The sequence below is a fragment of the Eptesicus fuscus genome, chromosome 19 (assembly GCF_027574615.1).
Source record: "Eptesicus fuscus isolate TK198812 chromosome 19, DD_ASM_mEF_20220401, whole genome shotgun sequence".
Classification (NCBI taxonomy): Eukaryota; Metazoa; Chordata; class Mammalia; order Chiroptera; family Vespertilionidae; genus Eptesicus; species Eptesicus fuscus.
In genome coordinates, this window is record NC_072491.1 from 7,382,991 (window position 1) to 7,401,814 (window position 18,824).

At 38.1% G+C, this 18,824-nt stretch overlaps 1 protein-coding gene across 2 annotated transcripts in view; it reads left to right on the top strand.

Annotated features, from left to right (window-relative positions):
- LRRC69 (leucine rich repeat containing 69) overlaps positions 1-18,532 on the top strand; it is a 28,559-nt gene extending 10,027 nt beyond the window's left edge. The window contains exons 3-9 of one of the 2 annotated variants that reach the window (XM_054708401.1): positions 191-263; positions 6,609-6,804; positions 9,549-9,620; positions 11,553-11,654; positions 15,691-15,870; positions 16,672-16,773; positions 18,184-18,238. In XM_054708401.1, coding sequence (XP_054564376.1) covers positions 191-263; positions 6,609-6,804; positions 9,549-9,620; positions 11,553-11,654; positions 15,691-15,870; positions 16,672-16,743 — 695 coding nt within the window. In that variant the 3' untranslated portion in view covers positions 16,744-16,773; positions 18,184-18,238. Of the gene's footprint in view, positions 1-190; positions 264-6,608; positions 6,805-9,548; positions 9,621-11,552; positions 11,655-15,690; positions 15,871-16,671; positions 16,774-18,183 lie in introns of both variants that reach the window. The other variant, XM_008148579.3, reaches the window with a different exon arrangement.
- Positions 18,533-18,824: the final 292 nt, after the last annotated feature.

An 18,824-nucleotide genomic window follows, 5' to 3' on the forward strand; every position in this document is an offset into this window, starting at 1 on the left:
AGGCACCGTGATTTAGCATAGTGAAACTTGGTGATAAATTCACCTTTTTTTGTTGAAGCGAGTTTAAGAATTTATCTGTTACAAGCAACCCAAGAGCCATGGTCAAGATCAGAAATCAGAAGGAAAATCAAGTTATACAGAAAAATGCCTAAAAATTATAGCTAAAGTGTCTAAAATTATTTTTCAACAGATGGCTTGAAAAATTTGACCCTACTTAATCTGAACAACAATCAGCTCACATATATTCCTAAAGAAGTCAGCAGGTAATTTTGTTGATAGCAACATTTAGTTTACTCCCTCCCCCTTTACCCCTCCCTGCCTCCCCAACCCACCGGGGCCCTTGGAAAACCTTATGCCGAGCTTCAAGCCCTTGTGGGATTTGTACATAGCAAAGGGGACATCTGAAGAACTGAGACAAGCCACCATCTTTAAGCAGATGATTCCTTAAACACTGCAGAAATATGAGAAACAGCATGGCTTGGTAGTCTAAGTGTAAGAGTGGGGGTGTGAAACATACAGTTCTAAAGTGTTATTAAACTCCCAACTCTGTAGTTCTTAGAGGTTGCTCCACTACAGAATTGATGATAGTAAATTTTATATCATGTGAGTATTGTAAATCATTTTCAGATTGGTAGAAAAGGTATCATAAAAGTCTATTCTAATTCACTTGCCAATACCTCTAGCAAATTGTTTCCCAGGTAGATTTTTTTGCATAGAAAATAATGTTTTAAGTCAGAGAAACTAGAAAAAAATTTTGAAGCAATTTAATTTTTTAAGAAGAGGAATATCTATAGCAATGACAATGCCAATAGTTGTCTGCTTGCTTCTTCAGATATTCAATTGATTGATGTATTGATTGGTTGAAAAAAGGACACTTGGAAGATCTTGTGAACTAGGTTCAGGTTCATATATTTGTACAACCAGTCTGATGACCTGAGGCATGTACTTTAACTGTCTTATATCTTAGCTTTCTCATCTCTAAAGTAAAAAATCTGAGTAGATGAACTCCAAAATCTTTGCAGCTGTAGCATGTTATGATTTCACAATTTTCTAAGCTCTGTTTAAAGTACAAAAAAATATATTAAAAGGAACCGTATAAACCTATGGTGATATGTCAGAAAAGTGAAAGAAAGTAGAATTGGAAAATGTATAGGTCTACACAGTTTTACAGATGACTGTGGATTGTCTGTATTCTAGCTGTACCTTAGATATAAGCTGAAGAGTTACCCCCCCAGGCATGGTTCCATTTTCTGCCCTTGGAAAAGTTTCTTCACCTTCTTATACTTCTGTGTCTTTATCTGCAAAATGAAGACAATAATAGTGCCTATTTCACATGGTTGGCTTTTTAAAGTATATTTTTTATTGTTGATAGTATTACAGATGTCTCCCATTTCTACTCCTTTCCCCCCTTCCTCCCTGGCCCTCCCCACCCTCCCAGGTCTTCACTACCCTATTGCCTGTGTCCATGGGTTATGCATATAAGTACATTAGAGGCCTGGTGCACGAATTTGTGTATGGGTGGGGTCTAGCCAGCCAGCCCCAAGTGGGGCCTGTCAGGCTGCGCCAGATGGGGGGAGGGGATGTGAGGAGTTGGCTGGCCCACCCCCAATCAGGGTGGGGAGATGATCAGGGACAGGGCTGGCCAGGGGGAGGGGCCAAAGGCCGTTGGCTGGCCATCCCCATCCCCTGGTCGAACTCCCGGTCCAGGGGATAATTTGCATATTAGCCTTTTATTATATAGGATAAGTTCTTTGGTTTATCTCTTCTTGTCCCCCCAACTCCACATCAAGGTATGTCAGTTTGTTCCATGCTCACAGGACAGGGTTGTTTTGATGGTTAAATAAGCTAATCTATCAAAGACATTTAGGATTGAACCTGTGACATAAGTACTTAATAGTTGTTAGCTTTTACTATAATTGGTTGTTATTTTTGTTCTTTCTGTTTCCCTCATTCATTTCTTTTTAGAAACAAAAGATTGAGTTAGTGGTGAATTGGGGAAAAGCTCTTTCATTTGGGGCATGTTTCTTTGTTTCCCCGTTTGGGCTGTCTCTTTGTGCTTGTTTCTATGTATGACATAGAACACTATTGCTCCCAGTCTTTGTGTAGTGGCCTTCCACATGGTAGGTGTCCGAATGTTGCAATCTCCTTGATCTCCTGTGCAGGGTGCTCTAGGAATGTTTGTTGTTTGGGTTGTTTAGGCTCTCCTCTTGTAATTGGGTCCTGGTTGCTATGGCCCTTTTGTGGGTGGTATTGACTTCAGCCTAGCTGACTATGAGTCTGGCATGCAAACTGCTGTGTAGATGCAGTCTCGAGGTGGTTTGATGGGCTCAGTGACACAATCATTAGCCCTTCAGACTGGGTGTCTACTAGTATAAAGGTAAATCGCTATCACTGTGTAAGTCGGAGATGCTGTGCAGGGGCTGCCCCCTGAGGTGGAGTTGTTCCCAGCAGGGACCGGAACCTGCCCTGATCCGTCTTTGAGTGTGGTGTTTGTGTGTCTATTTAGGTTGAGCTCTTGTGTGTTCTGAAACCCACTACTGATTGTGTTGGTTCCAGGTCCCTTTGGGTAGGTGTCAGAAATTGTATGTAACTGGCCTTGATCTACCCAGGTGTAGTTACCACTCTTCTCTCTTTATGTCAGTGTCTACTAGACCTGGATGTGCGTGGGAGGGACCAATCTGTGTAAATGGGTCTACTTTATTTAGCTTAGAAATGGGGGCAGATCTGTGGTTGGACCAAGGCTCCCTGAGGTCTGCTTCTACCTGTCAGCTATGCTGCCTCCCACCTGAGGTTTCCCAGACTTCCTCCAGAGCCTTGCAAAGAGAATCTCTAGGATGGACCCAGGCTAGCCTGGCTTGGGCTAATAGGCCCCTCCGTGGAGTTCACACAGTTAGGCACCCAATGAGGAAAAATTAATCTCTGTTTCAAAGCCTAACTCCTCAGTCTCTATTTATTAAAAAAAATATAAAGTTTTCACTACCTTTTTCTTTTCTTTTTTAAATATATTTTTATTTATTTCAGAGAGGAAGGGAGAGAGAGATAGAAACATCAATGATGAGAGGGAATCATGGGCTGGCTGCCTCCTGCACTCCCCACACTTGGGATTGAGCCCACAACCCGGGCATGTGCCCTGGTTCATAGGTCAATGCTCAACCATTGAGCCACATTGGCTGGGCAAGTGTTGCAATTTCCTGCTTTGGTCTGTCTGTGATTCATTCTACCCATAGTTTCGTGTCATTATTTTCTTTTTTTTTGTCAAGTAGAACACCCTTCAATATATTCTGTAATGTAGGTTTTGTGGTGGTAAATTCCCTCAGGTTCTGTATGTCTGGAAAAGCTTTTATTTCTCCTTTGTATCTAAAGGCTAACTTTGCTGGATAAATTATTTTGGGCTGTTGATTTCTCTCTTATAATAATTTAAATATTTGATTTCACTCCCTCCTAATTTGTAGGATTTCTGCTGAAAAAAATCTGATGATAATTTAAAGCAACGGTTGCCAACCGGTGGTCCACTGAACAATGGTGGTCCGTGAGGTCCGAAAGGTTGGCGACCGCTGATCTAAAGGATTTATTTTGTTGGTTACTGTCTTGTTTTCTCTGGATGCCTTGAGAATTCTTTGTGTTAATTTTTTACTGTTTTTATTCCAACATGCCTTAGAGTAGGCTTTTTTTTTTTTTTTAATTGAGATCATTAGGTGTTCTGTTAGTTTCTTGGATTTGAGGATCCAGTTCTTTCCATAGGTTATGGAAGTTCTCATCAATTATTATTCAAATAGAAGCTCTGTGTCCTTCTCCCTGTCTTTTCCTTCTGGTATAGCCATCTTATATAATAAAGAGCTAATATGCTAATTAGATCAGACGGCAGAACAACCTTCCTTCCAGAACGACCAGTGGGCAGAGGGTGGGGCCATGGGGCTCTGAGGCAACGGAGCTGCAAGGGCCAAGTCCCTTGCATGAATTTCGTGCATTGGGTCTCTAGTTATTATATTGCTCTTTCTGATGGAATTTGATAGTTCTTATAAAGTTCTTTCACTTTTTTTTTTTACTTTCAAATTTCTCCACGTCCATCTGACTCATTTCTAGATGTCTATCTTTGATATCACAAATTCTTCCCTCCACCTGGTCTGCTTTATTTTCTAAGCTTGCTAGTTCATTCTCCGTCTTTTATTGAGTTATTCAGCTACAGTATTTGTTTTGCTCTTTCTCTATAGTTGTTACCTCTTCAATAAAATAGTCCTTTTTGTTCGCTGATTTTATTTCTGAGTTTGTGAATTGCCTGAGTTTCCTTGTATTTTGTTGAGCTTTTCAAAACTGCAGTCTTGAATATTCTGACATTTAAATCACATATTTCCATGACTTTAAGTTCAATTTCTAGAGATCTTAAGATTTTCTTTTAGATTTCCTTTGTTATTTTGGTTATTCATTGTGTTTGATGGGTTAATGCTCTGCTCTGGCATTTGCATAATTGTAAACTGCTTTTAAAAAGAATTAAACGTAGAGGTCTTTTTTTCCAGCAGGTGGCATTGAAGCGGTAGTTTTTATTTTCTCTTACCTCTGTGGCAGGGGTTGCCTGGATCTCTGTGGGCCAATGTCCCTTAACTGTGCAGACCTCTCCCCGTTGCCCATTAGCTGGGCATCTCCTCCACTACCCTGTCATCTCAGACTCAGGAAACCCCTCCCCCTGCAGGGAAGGCTATGGATCTTCTGTGTGCTCCGTGTGCCACTCCCTGCAGTCAGAGCGACTCCAGGTTGACTTAGCTGCTTCAGCTAGGATGTACCACAAGGGACAGGGATAGTTGGGTGGGGGTAGCTAGTACCTGAATCCCAGTTCTATTCCACCTCATGGGCTTAGCAGCAACAATTACAAACTACTTAGACTGGATTTTTTTTTTTTTTCCAGTTTCAGTGCTTTTACCATCAGCTTGCTGCCCTGTGGGCCACAGGGGGATGGAGTGGGCCAATTTCCCATGTGTGGAATCCTTCATTCAATTCTAGCAGGCTTTCGAGCACTGATTTTTTTTTTTTGCACCATTTCTCTGCCCCTGCCCCTGGGCCCAGTTCTCAATGTTGCCAGCCACCAGGACGGATTGCTGTTTCTTCCTCTCCCGTCTAGTCTGTTCCATGGGAGCTGCACCCCAGCCCTTTACTGCTGAGGTGTCCCTCTGGGCCTGCAGTGAAGGCTGGGCTGCAGGAGGTTCCTATCTCTGTCCTCCCTCCCAGCCCTGCCTCTGCTGTTCGCCCAGATATACCCCTCCAGATATCTGTCCAACTTGTGCCTTCCATGGGAGAGACTCTGAAGTCCTGTGATGCCACCAGGCTGCCGAGGTCCTTGACCACCTCTTTAATTTTGAAATATTCTTTTACCTATAGAGATGGAATGAAACTCACATGCTAATCTTCTCTGTATAGTTCCAGTTTTAGCATATGTACTGTCAAAGCAAGCACTATATATTTTTATTACTAGCTTTGCTAATAGATGTGTCTGCATTTGAATCTTTATTATCTACTGGATGGGAAATTTGGGCAAGGTATTTACTACCTCTGATCCTTTATTTTTCTTCTGATTTAAAGTGAATAATTCCAACCTTAGAGTTGTACTGATGATTAAATTAAATGCACGTGCAGGTAATTGGTGCTAAAGTAGTGCTAATTTTTTTTTGTTTCTTTATTCAAAATGATATTTTCTCAGCTTACAATGTCCTCTTGTTGCGCTAATTTTATAAGTATTTTATTCAATGCCAAGTTCAAATGTCAATTTTTTGAAAACGCTTATTATATACCTCAGGTATCATGTCTGTAATCATGGACTCAAATTTTCTTAATATTTTTCTCCCTGTCTAATGGCATTTTCTATCCTCATCTAATGGCTCTAGGTAATATTTCCTTCTAGATCATGATATATAAATAAAGGCAGTTTGTTTGATCCTTCTTTGCATCTTCCACAGAACTAAGTGGTTCTCACAAATTTTTGACACAAGATACATTAGACTGTAACTATACCTATACCGATACCTATATCTATGTATGTGTTTATATGTATATGTATATGTATATTTCTGCATGTATATGTCCTCCTTTGTTTCTGGCTTCCTCTTTAATACAGTGAATGTTTACGTACACAGAATGAAAATAGAATTTTCTTTCTTTAAAATCTAGGTTTTGCCCTGATTGGTTTGGCTCAGTGGATAGTGCATCGGCCCACAGACTGAAGGGTCCTGGGTTCAATTCCAGTTGCAGGCTCATTTTCCAGTAGGGGGCATTCAGGGGGCAGTTGATCAGTGTTTCTCTCTCATCGATGTTTCTAACTCTCTATCACTCTCCCTTCCTCTCTGTAAAAATCAATAAAAATACATATTTTTAAAAAATCTAGCTTTTGATTACATAAAATACTTTTAATGTAAGATATCTGAATATAAATGATTTTCAAAACTTTGATTACAACCAAGATTTTTTATGCTCAGATTATTCACAGTAATTGTGAACATTTGACGAAATAAAGCTCAGGTGAGGTACAAGATTAATTGACACATGGCTTCTGACAAGCAGTGTCTGTGCAATAGACTTTCCTTTTCTGTGTGTTTCATTCATGTTCCTTGTTTAATTTTCAGATTAGAGAGCCTTATATATTTGAGTATAAATCATAACCAGCTAACCAGTATTCCTAGAGAACTTTGTTTTCTTAAGAATCTTTCTGAACTTCAACTTAACTACAATCAGATCATTTGCATACCTGAAGAGATTAAGTTCTTAAAGAGGCTCCAGAAGCTTTTTCTGGCCAGAAACAACATTGAAGTTTTGCCAGAGGTAAGCAAAGCATGGGACAAAATTTTCTTTGGTTGGGGAAGAACTCTCCTTACCACACGATTCGGAGGGATTGTAGAATGGATGTGGGTAGCTGAGTGCACACCATCATTTGCTTTCCTTGTGATTAGATGGAGTCAACTCCCAAATTCCTGTGACAAAGGATAGTTTTAACTTGTTTATTTCACATAGCTAAGGATGCCAGGTTAGTAAATACAAATATACAGTATTCACTTAAATTTGAATTTCAGATAAGCAACGAATAATTTTTAGTGTAAGTAGGTTCCATAACTATATGAACATGGTACATAACTATATGAAAAAAATTCATTGTTTGAAATTTAAGTGAGGCTCCTATATTTTATCTGGCAACCTTATATACTGCACAATATATAATATAAGTACAGTTGGTTTTTGAATATGTGCTAGATAGCTTTCATTTTTTTCTTCATATCCACACTTGATCCTTTTTCAACCTACTCTGTGTCGCCTGTATCAGCTCCTACGTCCTCTGGCTTCCTCTTGGACATGGCCAATTAGCGGCACTAGCAGGAGGTGAAAGGATAGGAGAATGAATGTCAGATGGAGTTCCCCTGGTACCCTGCCTGCTGGGGTGCTATGAGTTTCCTGCACACCTTTTTGGAAAGCCATAGCTAAAGTCATGTGATCCTCATATGGGCCATTACCATCTCCCCTTGGCTCCTTAGGCCTTTGGTGGTAAAATAACTTCCTGCTGTTTCCCAGCTTCTGGGAACTTGGAGGTTTTAGGGAACTACATTTTGTAGTTTAGGTTTTTCTAGATCCTGTCAAACTTTTATAAATAGTGACTTGACTAAACTCACCTCAGATTTCTCCCTTTGAGAGTACAGATTCCTGCTGGGAACCTGTCAATGGGTTTACCTTTCCTTCTTATGCAAATTAGAATTAACTGGGTAGGAGGCAATGCATGTCATGCAGTACATTGAGAGATAACAAAAGCAGGTCAAATCCTGCTTTCATTTTTCTTTCAAGGGAATATTCCTTTTAAAAATTCTGTGCATGGCCCTGACCGGTTTGGCTCAGTGGATAGAGTATCGGCTGTGGACTGAAAGGTCCCAGGTTCGATTCCGGTCAAGGGCATGTACCTTGGTTGTGGGCACATCCCCAGTAGGGGGTGTGCAGGAGGCAGCTGATAGATGTTTCTCTTTCATCGATGTGTCTAACTCTCTATCCCTGTCCCTTCCTCTCTGTAAAAAATCAATAAAATATTAAAAAAAAAAATTCTGTGCATGGTATAATGTAATATGCGAAAATATACCAAGTTGTAGGCTACAAATAAGAATATTTTTTAAAAATTCTATTCTTAAATTCTTTAAAAATCCTAATTTCTATAAACAAGTAAAAATATCCTTAAATTACAGACTAAATCTATTAAAAGTATAACTCTTTTTTTTTTTTTTTAGGGAAAAGCTTTAACAGCAGCAGTATGATGATCATGATGAAGCATTATATTATTTAGTGTTTATAACAACTTTATGGTGTAGCTCTTTTTATTATATCCATTTTAGAATAAGGAAAAGAGATTATGTGACTTGAACACAACTTGCAAAAATCAGAGAAGAAACTCAAATCCATGTCTCTCTAACTTGAAAGTACTCTTTCTATAATTTCATAAATCCCAAGGAGTTTAAAAAATTTAAATGCTAATAAGTCCTATCCTGAATTATTAATATAAAGAATGCCTATGATCATTTATGTCCTTGTACATTTGATATGATTCAGTCTATCATTATTTTGTAAATGTAAGTATTTACAAAAAAATACTTGTTTTGGTTATGAAAAAATTATGCATCATTTTCTGGTACGTTATAAATTGTGTGTATATCTTCACATGTGTATGAATGTATATGTCCATCCAGTCACATTAGGCATGTAGATAGGGACCCTTACAGATCTTTCTTTACTGTATAAGGAAAGTGTTCACTTAGCACAGTGCTAAGCAAAAGGGAGATAAGAAATATATGCCAGTGGTAGAATTGTCAATTAGAGACAGCTTTCTAAGATTACATCTGTTTTCCATTTCTCAAAGATTCTTTCCACTGTAATGATAGTAATGTCTACCTACTGCTCACTATGTACTGGGCCCTTTTAAAAACATATTTTTATTGATTTCAGAGAGGAAGGGAATGAGAGAGAGAGATAGAAACCTCAATGATGAAAGACAGTCATCAATCGGCCCCCCTCCCACACACAACGCAAATTGGGGATCTAGCCTGTAGCCAGGTATGTGCCTGGACCAGGAATCAAACAGCGACCTGGTTCGTAGGTCTATGCTTAGCCACTGAGCCACACCGACTGGGTTGTATTGGGTCCTTTAGTAAGCACTTAGTAACTTATTTAATCCATTCAACAATCATTGAAGTAGGGGCTGCCGTTAGCAATTCCATTTAACAAATGGAGAAATTCAAGTACGAAGAGATTAAGAAATTTACCCATAGTCAATGTCAGAAGTGAGATTTGAACCTACAAATAGCCTAACTCTTGGCCACCATGTTAAGTTGCCCTGGAGTGGTCAGGGGAAATGGAAAATTCAGAGAATCTGACAATTCAGGATACAGAGATCTTCTTTGGGGAGGATGTAAAAAAGAATTGATCAGGTAATTAGGAAAGATGGTCAATACCATCAAGTTCAAACTTAGAAGAAATATTTATGATTCTATGTATTTTACAGATTCTTAAAAAAATCTCTCTTTTGTTTTTTTAAACAGGTATTGTGTCATCTTATAAACCTAAGAATCCTAGACGTAGCCGGAAATGTCATTCAGATATTTCCATCAGGAGTAAGTAGAGTCAACTTCTGTTAAAATTGAAAAACATTTTTGTTTATGCTACTGCGATTAGAACAAAATGAAAAACCAGTAGAACCTGTAGTAATTGGAATCTTGAATTATACAAATGACTCAAATACCTTTTTTTGTTCTATATTTCAAAACCTATTGTGGTCCTATTGTCCTATTGTCCTTTGTGTTCTGTGCCAGCTGAACTTGTTTGAACTAAGTGAACTATGATTGCTATAAAATATTTTAATATATTTGTATGGTGGGTATTTATTGTTAGTATATACTGTCTTAGGCCACTTCAGACTTTTTGAAACTATTATTTTCCAGAGCATACATTTTTAAAAATATATTTTTATTGATTTCAGAGAGGAAGGGCAAGGAAAGAGAGAGATAGAAACATCAATGATGAGAGAGAATCATTGATTGGCTGCTAAATGTTGCTTTTTATTTTAAAGTTTGATTTGAGTTAGTTGCCACTGAATTCATCCCCCAAACAGGAACCTTTGCAGGCTTTTAAAGCTGTGAGTGCACCTGAATGATTCTAACTTGCAAATAGCAGGGTAACAACTAATCCTATGGATAGGTATACTTGAGGGTACTGTCTCTGTTCGCATTACACTGTGCTTCCTATTTCCCCTGTGCTCTTTGCTCAAATAGCTACGTTAGCTGATTTTCTCTACAGACCCACTTACAGTCTTCTGGCCTACCTGGGTAAGCAATAAATCATAACCAACAAACTCTCTCCCTGAATGCAGTCCTTTGCCCCCTGGATCTTTGCCTATGATTCTGATTATTTCTGTCTCATCCCCCTCCCTCCCTACTCATCCACCCCCGCCCCCACTTCCTGGACCACTTGTTTTCTGTTCTCACACAAGAGTCCCCTGAAAATAAGGCCCATGGTTACTGACCTTCCTTTTTTCTTAGACACTCTACTCAATATGTTGCCTACTACTTACCCTGATGTCCTGTCTTGCCTTGAATACTTTTAGTTTAAAAAGGTTTCCTACTTATAGACATTGCTGATTGACTTCACCATGTTAGGGAAGTTTTCTGTCACATAGTTGATCCTTGAAAATGTTCCATGTGCATTAGAGAAGAACTGATAATCCGGTGTTCTGGGATGAACGGCTCAGTAATTGTTATTTATGTCTCTTTGGTCTAATGTGTCATTTTAGGCCGATGATTCTTTATTCATATTCTGTTTGGATAATCAATCCACAGCTTTAAATGGGAGAGGTCCCCAACTATAATTGTGTTTTTGTCAGTTTCTCCCTGTTCTGTTAGTAGTTGCTGTCTTTATTTTGGTGCTCTCAGATTGGGTGACTATGAATTAAGTGTTATGTCTTCTTTATGTAGTGTCCCTTTTATTATGATAAAATATCCATCTTTATCTCTTTCTGCATTTTTATCTTGACATCTATTTGTCAGATATAAATATGGCTGCACACACTTTTCACTGGTTACCATTTGCGTGGAGTAGCATTTTCCATCCTTCCATTTTAATCTATATTTGTTATTACAGCTGAGTTGTCTTCTGAAGGCAACATTCACTTGGGTTTGGATTTTAATACAAACTATTTACTACATGCATTTTTATTGGTGAGTTCAGTCCATTGACCTTTAGGGTGATTATTAACCTATAAAAATTTCCTGTATCCAATTATTTTTGTTTTCTGGTAATTCTGTGTCCCCATTGGCTTTATTTCCCCCCCTTGTGTTTCTGTCTGTTATTTTAGTTTGAGGCTCTTCTCTGGATTTTTTGTTTGTGTGTTTGCTTGCTTATGTTTCTAACAACTGTCCTGCTGTTAAAATACTAATGTGGACCGTAAGTCCTAAATAAAGCATTTTTAATCTAATTTTCTTAAAGATGTAGCCTCAGGAGTAAAATTTGTTATTTTGTTGTGAAATGAAGTTTTTATTTTGTTTTGAAAGTTTCCGTATCTGAAGCTGAAGGAGTTCTACTGTGAGGGAAACCCTCTGTTCCTGATGCAGCCTGTTAGTGCCATCAAGCAGCTGGACATCCTGAGCCTACAGGTGAAGCCCGAGTCATTCACACAGGTCTCCAAATGAAGCCCTGACTGAAGTTTTAACGCGTTTCCTTTGAAAGAATTCTAGCCAAATCAGCAAATGATTAACGTCACCTAGTCTATTGGCAATGTGAATCCTAGACCTAATCTCTTTGACTTGCTTATAGAATCTAATGTCATCCTATCTGATTTCCAGAGTGACTACATTCAGAAAAATGGAAACCTTTCGCTGCATGAAAAGAGAGGGACCTGTTTTCACACTCACCTTCCAAGTATCTTTTAGTATAACCTAAGAATGTATTTGACCTGCTCCTGCTGGGGTCTTTGCTGCTCTCATTACCCTCTCACTTGACCCTATTCCTAGTGGATGAATGAAAATGATCCAGAAATCATGTTCACTTTAGTCAAATAAGTTGGTGATATTAAAAGAAGGAATAGGAAAACATATTAGAGGACTCTCTTTGTGTGTCCTTTGGTGATAGATGAGTTCAAGGTTGTAGATCTTCCCACATTTGAGTATGAGTCTCCATCGTAAAATTGAACTTCTCAGGTTCTTTTAAGTCTATAAGTGAACATGCAGAATTGTCTTAAGACTTTTAAGAATTATGTAGGATTGAAGTTTCCTGGATGCAAGAAACAACCATTATTGGTGTGTGTGTTTTTTGTTTGTTTTTGTTATTGTTAATCCTCACCTGAGGATATTTTCCATATATATATATATATTAGAGACCCGATGCAGGTGTGAAGGCTGCCTCGGGTGAGGATTAACAATAACACCCGGCTACTTGTTTTTCTCTGATTGGCTTATTTCACTTAGCATAACACTCTCCAGGTCGCTCCATGCTGTCTCAAAGGGTAAGAGAGCCTTCTCTTTTACAACTGCATCATATTCCATGGTGTAAATGTACCACAACTTTTTTTATCCACTCATCTACTGATGGGCACTTGGTATGTTTCCAGATCAAAGGAAACTTTTTTTTTTTTGCCCATAAAAGGTTTAGTGACTTAAATAACACTGGAATTAGACAACCATTAAGTTGTATATTCTCAAAAACTGTACTGCATGTGTTATAGGCACCTCTCACCAACACCAGAGAGGTGTTACCAGACAGGACAGCCCCCTGAGTCAGTGGAGAGGGCTGTCCCAACCTCGATCCTTTGTCTTCTCATAAAAATGAATTTATATGGGAGACCTTGACTGCATTGTGCAAAGCCAATTTATTAAAGCAATTAAAGCATGCAACTTTATTGAAAAAGCAAAGCAAGCAAATCTATCCATCTGGCTTATGAAGCCCAGGTGGGCTCTCGGCTAATCTGAAGAACAGGTTGGGTGGGGGACCCAGGCCTTATATACCCTCCTGTCTATAGGCTTCAAAACCCCTCTGCTGACTATTTTGGTGCAGATTCATTCTCAGGGTCCCGCTCTTTGCTTTGTTGTGATCTCCCCAGACTTCAGGAGAAGCACCTGGCAACTTTATCTTGCCAAGCCTTGACTGCCGGCTTCTCTGCCTAGGGAGTAAAACCGCCCTTTTTTCCTTCTCCCTTTCCCCCTCCCTTCCTACGTTCTTTCATTAGGGAGGTTTTTAACCATTTGCTCTGTGTCCTGGGCTGGGAAGATAATGGTTTGTTAGTTACAAACTGGCTGCAAACTGCCCACACTGTTTGGCCTTGTTTTAACTTCCCTGTCTCAGTTTCCCCATTCCTCCTGCCTTGGAATCCTGTAACACATGTCTCTGTAAGGGGTGTCCGAAAGGTACTATTGTCATAGCCAACATACAGTATATACTTTATATATACTCACATTTCCAAGTAATAACTTCATATTTCGATGCTATGTCTTCCAAAGTAATACATTAGCAGCAAGTAAGAGAAGAATATAAGGAATGGGTCATGTTAAGAGTTGTCAAGAGACACACCGGATGCAACAAACATGTTTAGTTCCAGAAATCTTAAATGGAAAAAGTGAACTGTGACCTATTTATAGGTCCCATGTATTTCAGGAAATTCTTCTACCATCTGATATTTTGGGGAGTGAATCTTGTATTAGTTTTCTGAAGCTTCATGGTGAGACTTAGACTTTAGTTCTTGTAGCTAAAACTTACCTCTAAAATCAACATTTTATTCAGAATCACAAGTTATGCTCTGTGTAAAGAGGTAAAGAAAGGGTGTTAATAGACATGTAATTTATCAGTCCTGATAATACTGGTATGAAAGGGTACTTTTTTCAGGAAGGATGACCTCAGTTATGTAACTGCCCGGAGAGTGTGCTTAAGTGGGTAGGAGGTTATGCTGCTGAAGGATCAGGCATTTAAGGAACCCAAGCTGAGTAAAGGCAGCTTTCCCAGATGCCCGTGAAGTGGAAGGGACAGTGTCATAAAGAACAGGGAGACAGCAATCTATAACATTTTGTTGTTATTTAAAAAATACTTTAATTTGGGTGAATGAGTGACAGTTTATACCTATATCTATATCTATATGTCTATATCTATATCTATATCTATATCTATATCTATATCTATATCTATATCTATATCTATATCTATATCTATATCTATATCTATATCTATATCTATATCTATATCTACATCTATATCTATATCTATATCTAATCTATATCTATATCTATATCTATATCTATATCTATATCTATATCTATATCTATATCTATATCTATATCTATGTAGGTATCCCCAAAGATTCATTTCAGAGCCTAATGTGGACTACTTTAATACTTTGACCAGAAAAAAAAGTTTCACAAACTAATTAAAATCCTTGCAGTGTTTGTGTAACATTTATATAGGACTTCCAGGCTACTGGCACAGACACTGGGGAAGTGGGGGCACTTAGTGGAGTAAATCAAATATATTTTTTTTTGTTGCTTGGCCAGTAAAGATTTAGTTTTAAGTATTATGTGTATATATTTTAATTTTTTTCTTTAAGATGATGTTGATTGTCATGATGAAAGTCAGCTTCTATATATTTCCTCCCCACCCCTTTTATTATTTAACTAGAGGCCCTGTGCACAGATTCTTGCACATTGAAAGGAAATTAATTAAAAGGTGGCCAGGGGGACGGGACTGGGTGAGAGGGGCTAGACATACCTCCTGTGGTCCCTGCCCAGCCAGCCGCACCTCGGATGGTGCCGGGGCTCAAAGGGCGGAGTGAGTGGGGTCCCTCTGGCAGGTGGGTTCCCTCAACCTAGCCTGTGGGGATCAGGCTGAAACTGGCAGTCTGACATCCCCTGTGGGGTCCCGGAGTGTGAGAGGGCACTCTGCAAAGTTGCTGTCGCTCAGCAGCTCCTGCGTTGAGCATCTGCCCCCTTGAAGTCAGTGCATGTCATACCTACTGGCCTGTGCACCGGTCGGCCTTTATATATATAAATATTCTAATATTATTATTGCCATAAATGAAGTTTCTGAACATACCTGTGTGGATAGGTTTAATACAGAGTGAATTCAGAGATTCGGTTTATAGAAACAAGTATTCTTTGCCAATATGGTTTTATCTAGGTACTCAATGCAGTAGGTAACTTAAACTAATGCTTCTCAAACTCTAACATGTAAAGGGATTATCTGAGGAAACTCGTTAATTGCAGATTCTGATTCAGTAAGTCTGGAGTGCACCTGAGAGTGAATATTTAATATGCTTCCAGGTGATGCAAATTCTACTGGTTCATGATCCACAATTTTAGTGGTAAGAATTTAGACACTAGTAAATATGATAGACTCAATTTTACAGTCAGTCTGAATATGTGTACAGTCCTTGTTTACTGTAATAAGAGGTACAAAATTTAAACTAAACTTTATCTAATAATATAAGTGTATTATAACTTGGATTCCTGTATATAAAACAATGGAAATATTAAAATAGGAGTAAGTTGCTTTTCTTACATTGTTGAAAACTAAACTTATTTATAATGTCAATCATTGACAATATACTTTATTATATACACTTTGAAAAATTAATTTAACAGACACTGTGAGGAATAATAAAGAATGGTTATTTTGAAAATTATCTTGAGGCATCATATTTTTTTAACCTAGGAAATAACATCAAGATTTATAATGAATCAGCTGATAGAAATGAATCCTTTCCTAATGGAAGCCATAGAATGGTACCCACAGATCTGGGACACAATCTCTAAGGGAAGAATATGTGCAATATGTGGAAAGTCATTTTTAACCATATGGATAGAATGTGTTGAATTTGTTCCTCCATCAAAGGTAAATGGTGCTTTTTTGTGTGAATATGAGCATTAGACCTCCTCTTATTCTTTGTTCATATCTAAATCACCCAATACTAACTAGATTTCTATATAAGAATTTATTTCTATGATAGTATGTTTTTTCCTATCTTTATTGAGACGTAATTGATATATAACATTATGTTCAAGTGTACAAGATGTGATTAAATACATTGCAAAAAATTGCAAAATCATTGCCACCACAGTGTATTTGCTACCACCTCCATTCCATCACATAGTTATTTCTTTTTTTTGGTGAGAACACTTAAGGTCTACTGTCTTAAGAATATTAAAATATATGGTGATTATCAGAGGGAAAAGGCACTTGGGGGCAGTATAACAGGGTAGAGGGGGATAAATGGTGAAGGAAGGAGACTTGACTTGGGGTGGTGAAGACACAATACAATATACAGATGATGTATTATAGAATTGTACACCTGAAACCTCTATAATTGTTGATAGATATGTATTTATTGCTATTGTGTTGTTGTTGTTGTTCTCCTCCTCCTCCAACTCCTCCTCCTCCTCCTCCTCCTCCTCCTCCTCCTCCTCCTTCTTCTCTTCTTCTTCTTCTTCTTCTTCTTCAAGAATACTCTTTAACATTTCATATAATACTTAGATTGGTGGTGATGAACTAACTCCTTTAACTTTTTCCTTCCTTCCTTCCTTCCTTCCTTCCTTCCTTCCTTCCTTCCTTCCTTCCTTCCTTCCTTCTTTCCTTCCTTCCTTCTTTTTGTTGTTGTCAATCCTCACCCTAGGATATTTTTCCATTGATTTTTAGAGAGAGTGGAAGGGAGGCGGAGAGACAGAGAGGCAGACACACACCAATTGGTTGTCTCTACATGAGCCCTGACCAGGGCCAGGGATCTAACCTGCAACTGAGGTATGTGCCTTTGACCAGAATTGAACTCAGGACCCTTCAGTCTGCAGGCCGATGCTCTGTATACTGAGCCAAATTGGCTATGGCTCCATTAGCTTTTTCTTGTCTGTGCAGCTCTTCATATGTCCATCGATTTTAAATGATAGATATTCAGGATAGAGTATTCTTATTTGTAGGTCCTTGCTTTTCATCACTTTGAATATTTCTTACCACTTCCTCTGGCCTGCAGTTTCTTTTGAGAAATCAGTTGATAGTCTTATGCGAGCTCCCTTGTAGGTAACTAATATTCTTCTCTTGCTGCTTTTAGGATTCTCTGTTGTCTTTAAACTTTTGCATTTTAATTATGATGTGTCTTAGTTTGGGCCTCTTTGGGTTCATCTTGTTTAGGACTCTCTGAGCTTCTTGGACTTATATGTCTGTTTCTTTCACCAAACTGGGGAAGTTTTTTGTCATTATTTTTTCAAATAGGTTTTCAATTTCTTGCTCTTTCTCTTCTCCTTTCAGCATCCACCTGATGCAAATGTTGGTATGCCTGAAGTTGTCCCAGAGGCTCCTTACACTATCTTTATATTTTGTTATTCTTTTTTCTTTTTGCTGTTCTTATTGGGTGTTTTTTTGTTTTATTTATTTATTTATTTATTGCTTCATTACATTCCAAATTGATAATTTGATTCTTGGTTTCTCCTACTCTACTGTTGATTCTTTGTAAATTATTTTTTATTTCACTTAGCGTATCCTTCATTTCTTACTGTTTTATTTTTATGCTGTTGAGGTCCTCACTAAGTTTTTTGATATCCTTATAAGCAGTGATTTGAACTCTGCATCTAGTAGATTGCTTGTCTCCATCTAGTTTAGCTCTTTTTCTGGAGTATTACTCGTTTCTTTCATTTGGACCATGTTGCTTTGTCTCCCCGTTTTCCCTACCTCCCTGTGTGTTTTTTTCTATGAAGTAGGTAGAGCTGCTATACCTCTTAGGCTTGGTAGCATGGCCTAATGTAGTGGTGTCCTTATGGTCCAATGGCACAGCCTCCGTGATCACCCCAGCTGAGGGCTGTGCACCCATCTATTGTAATTAAGTCTTGATTGCAAATCAGTGGGAGGGGTTTACCCAGGATGATAGATTCTATAGAATAATTTACCTTCATCCCAAACACATTATGGCTGGACAATATAATATGTTTGATAAAAGCATAGGTAATTGTTTATCATTTGAATTTTGTTTAATATTGCGTCTACCTTTATTAGCTAGTAAAGTTTATTTGTGTAGGAGAAATAGCAGATTAAGCATAAATAGAAGAGTATGTCCTTTAGAAATAAATGTTATGAAATCTCTGAAAAAAAACTAATATTTATTTTATTCAAAACTATTTGTTGAACAATGCCTTAATTTTATTTCTAATCTTGACTTTTTAGAACTGGAAGACGAGCAAAAATCTAAAGCTGGTACCTCTTCGAACATTAATTTGTTCTTACGAATGTTTTAATCAACGTGGCCCTAACCAGTTTGGAATTGCTCAAGTGCAAGAGCAGTGAGAAGCTCATTTAGAGCTTCCCAGGAGTTGCCCTGTCAGCTCTGCACACAGTCAGATTATGCCCTAATTATGATATCATGCTGTGTCTCTTTGTCAATACATTAAGCTAGAGGAAGAAAAACAATTCCTTTTGAACATCCCAATATAAGCATTATAACCTGCCTACATTATTTAGACTCTAGATGTACTGTTTTGTCTTTGTCTTAAAAACAAAATAATAAATGGAATAACTCCGATCTCTGTGGGAAGTGAGTCTTATTTTTTTCCTGTCATCTTATGACCACCATCTTCCTTTTGTAGCATTAAGAGACTTCAATGGAGAAACATTTTGTAATTGAAAGAGAATCACTTTTTAGTGTTAGATAGTTGTATCACCTTTGTATAATTCAGGTAAGCTCTTATTTTTTAAGAGGCACTAACATCTTATTGACTAAGAGAAAACCTTCATTCCACTTAAAAATGAGTAAAAGGCTAGAAATCCAGGGTTGGTTATTCCTAGCATCACTTTGTTTATTTTTTGTT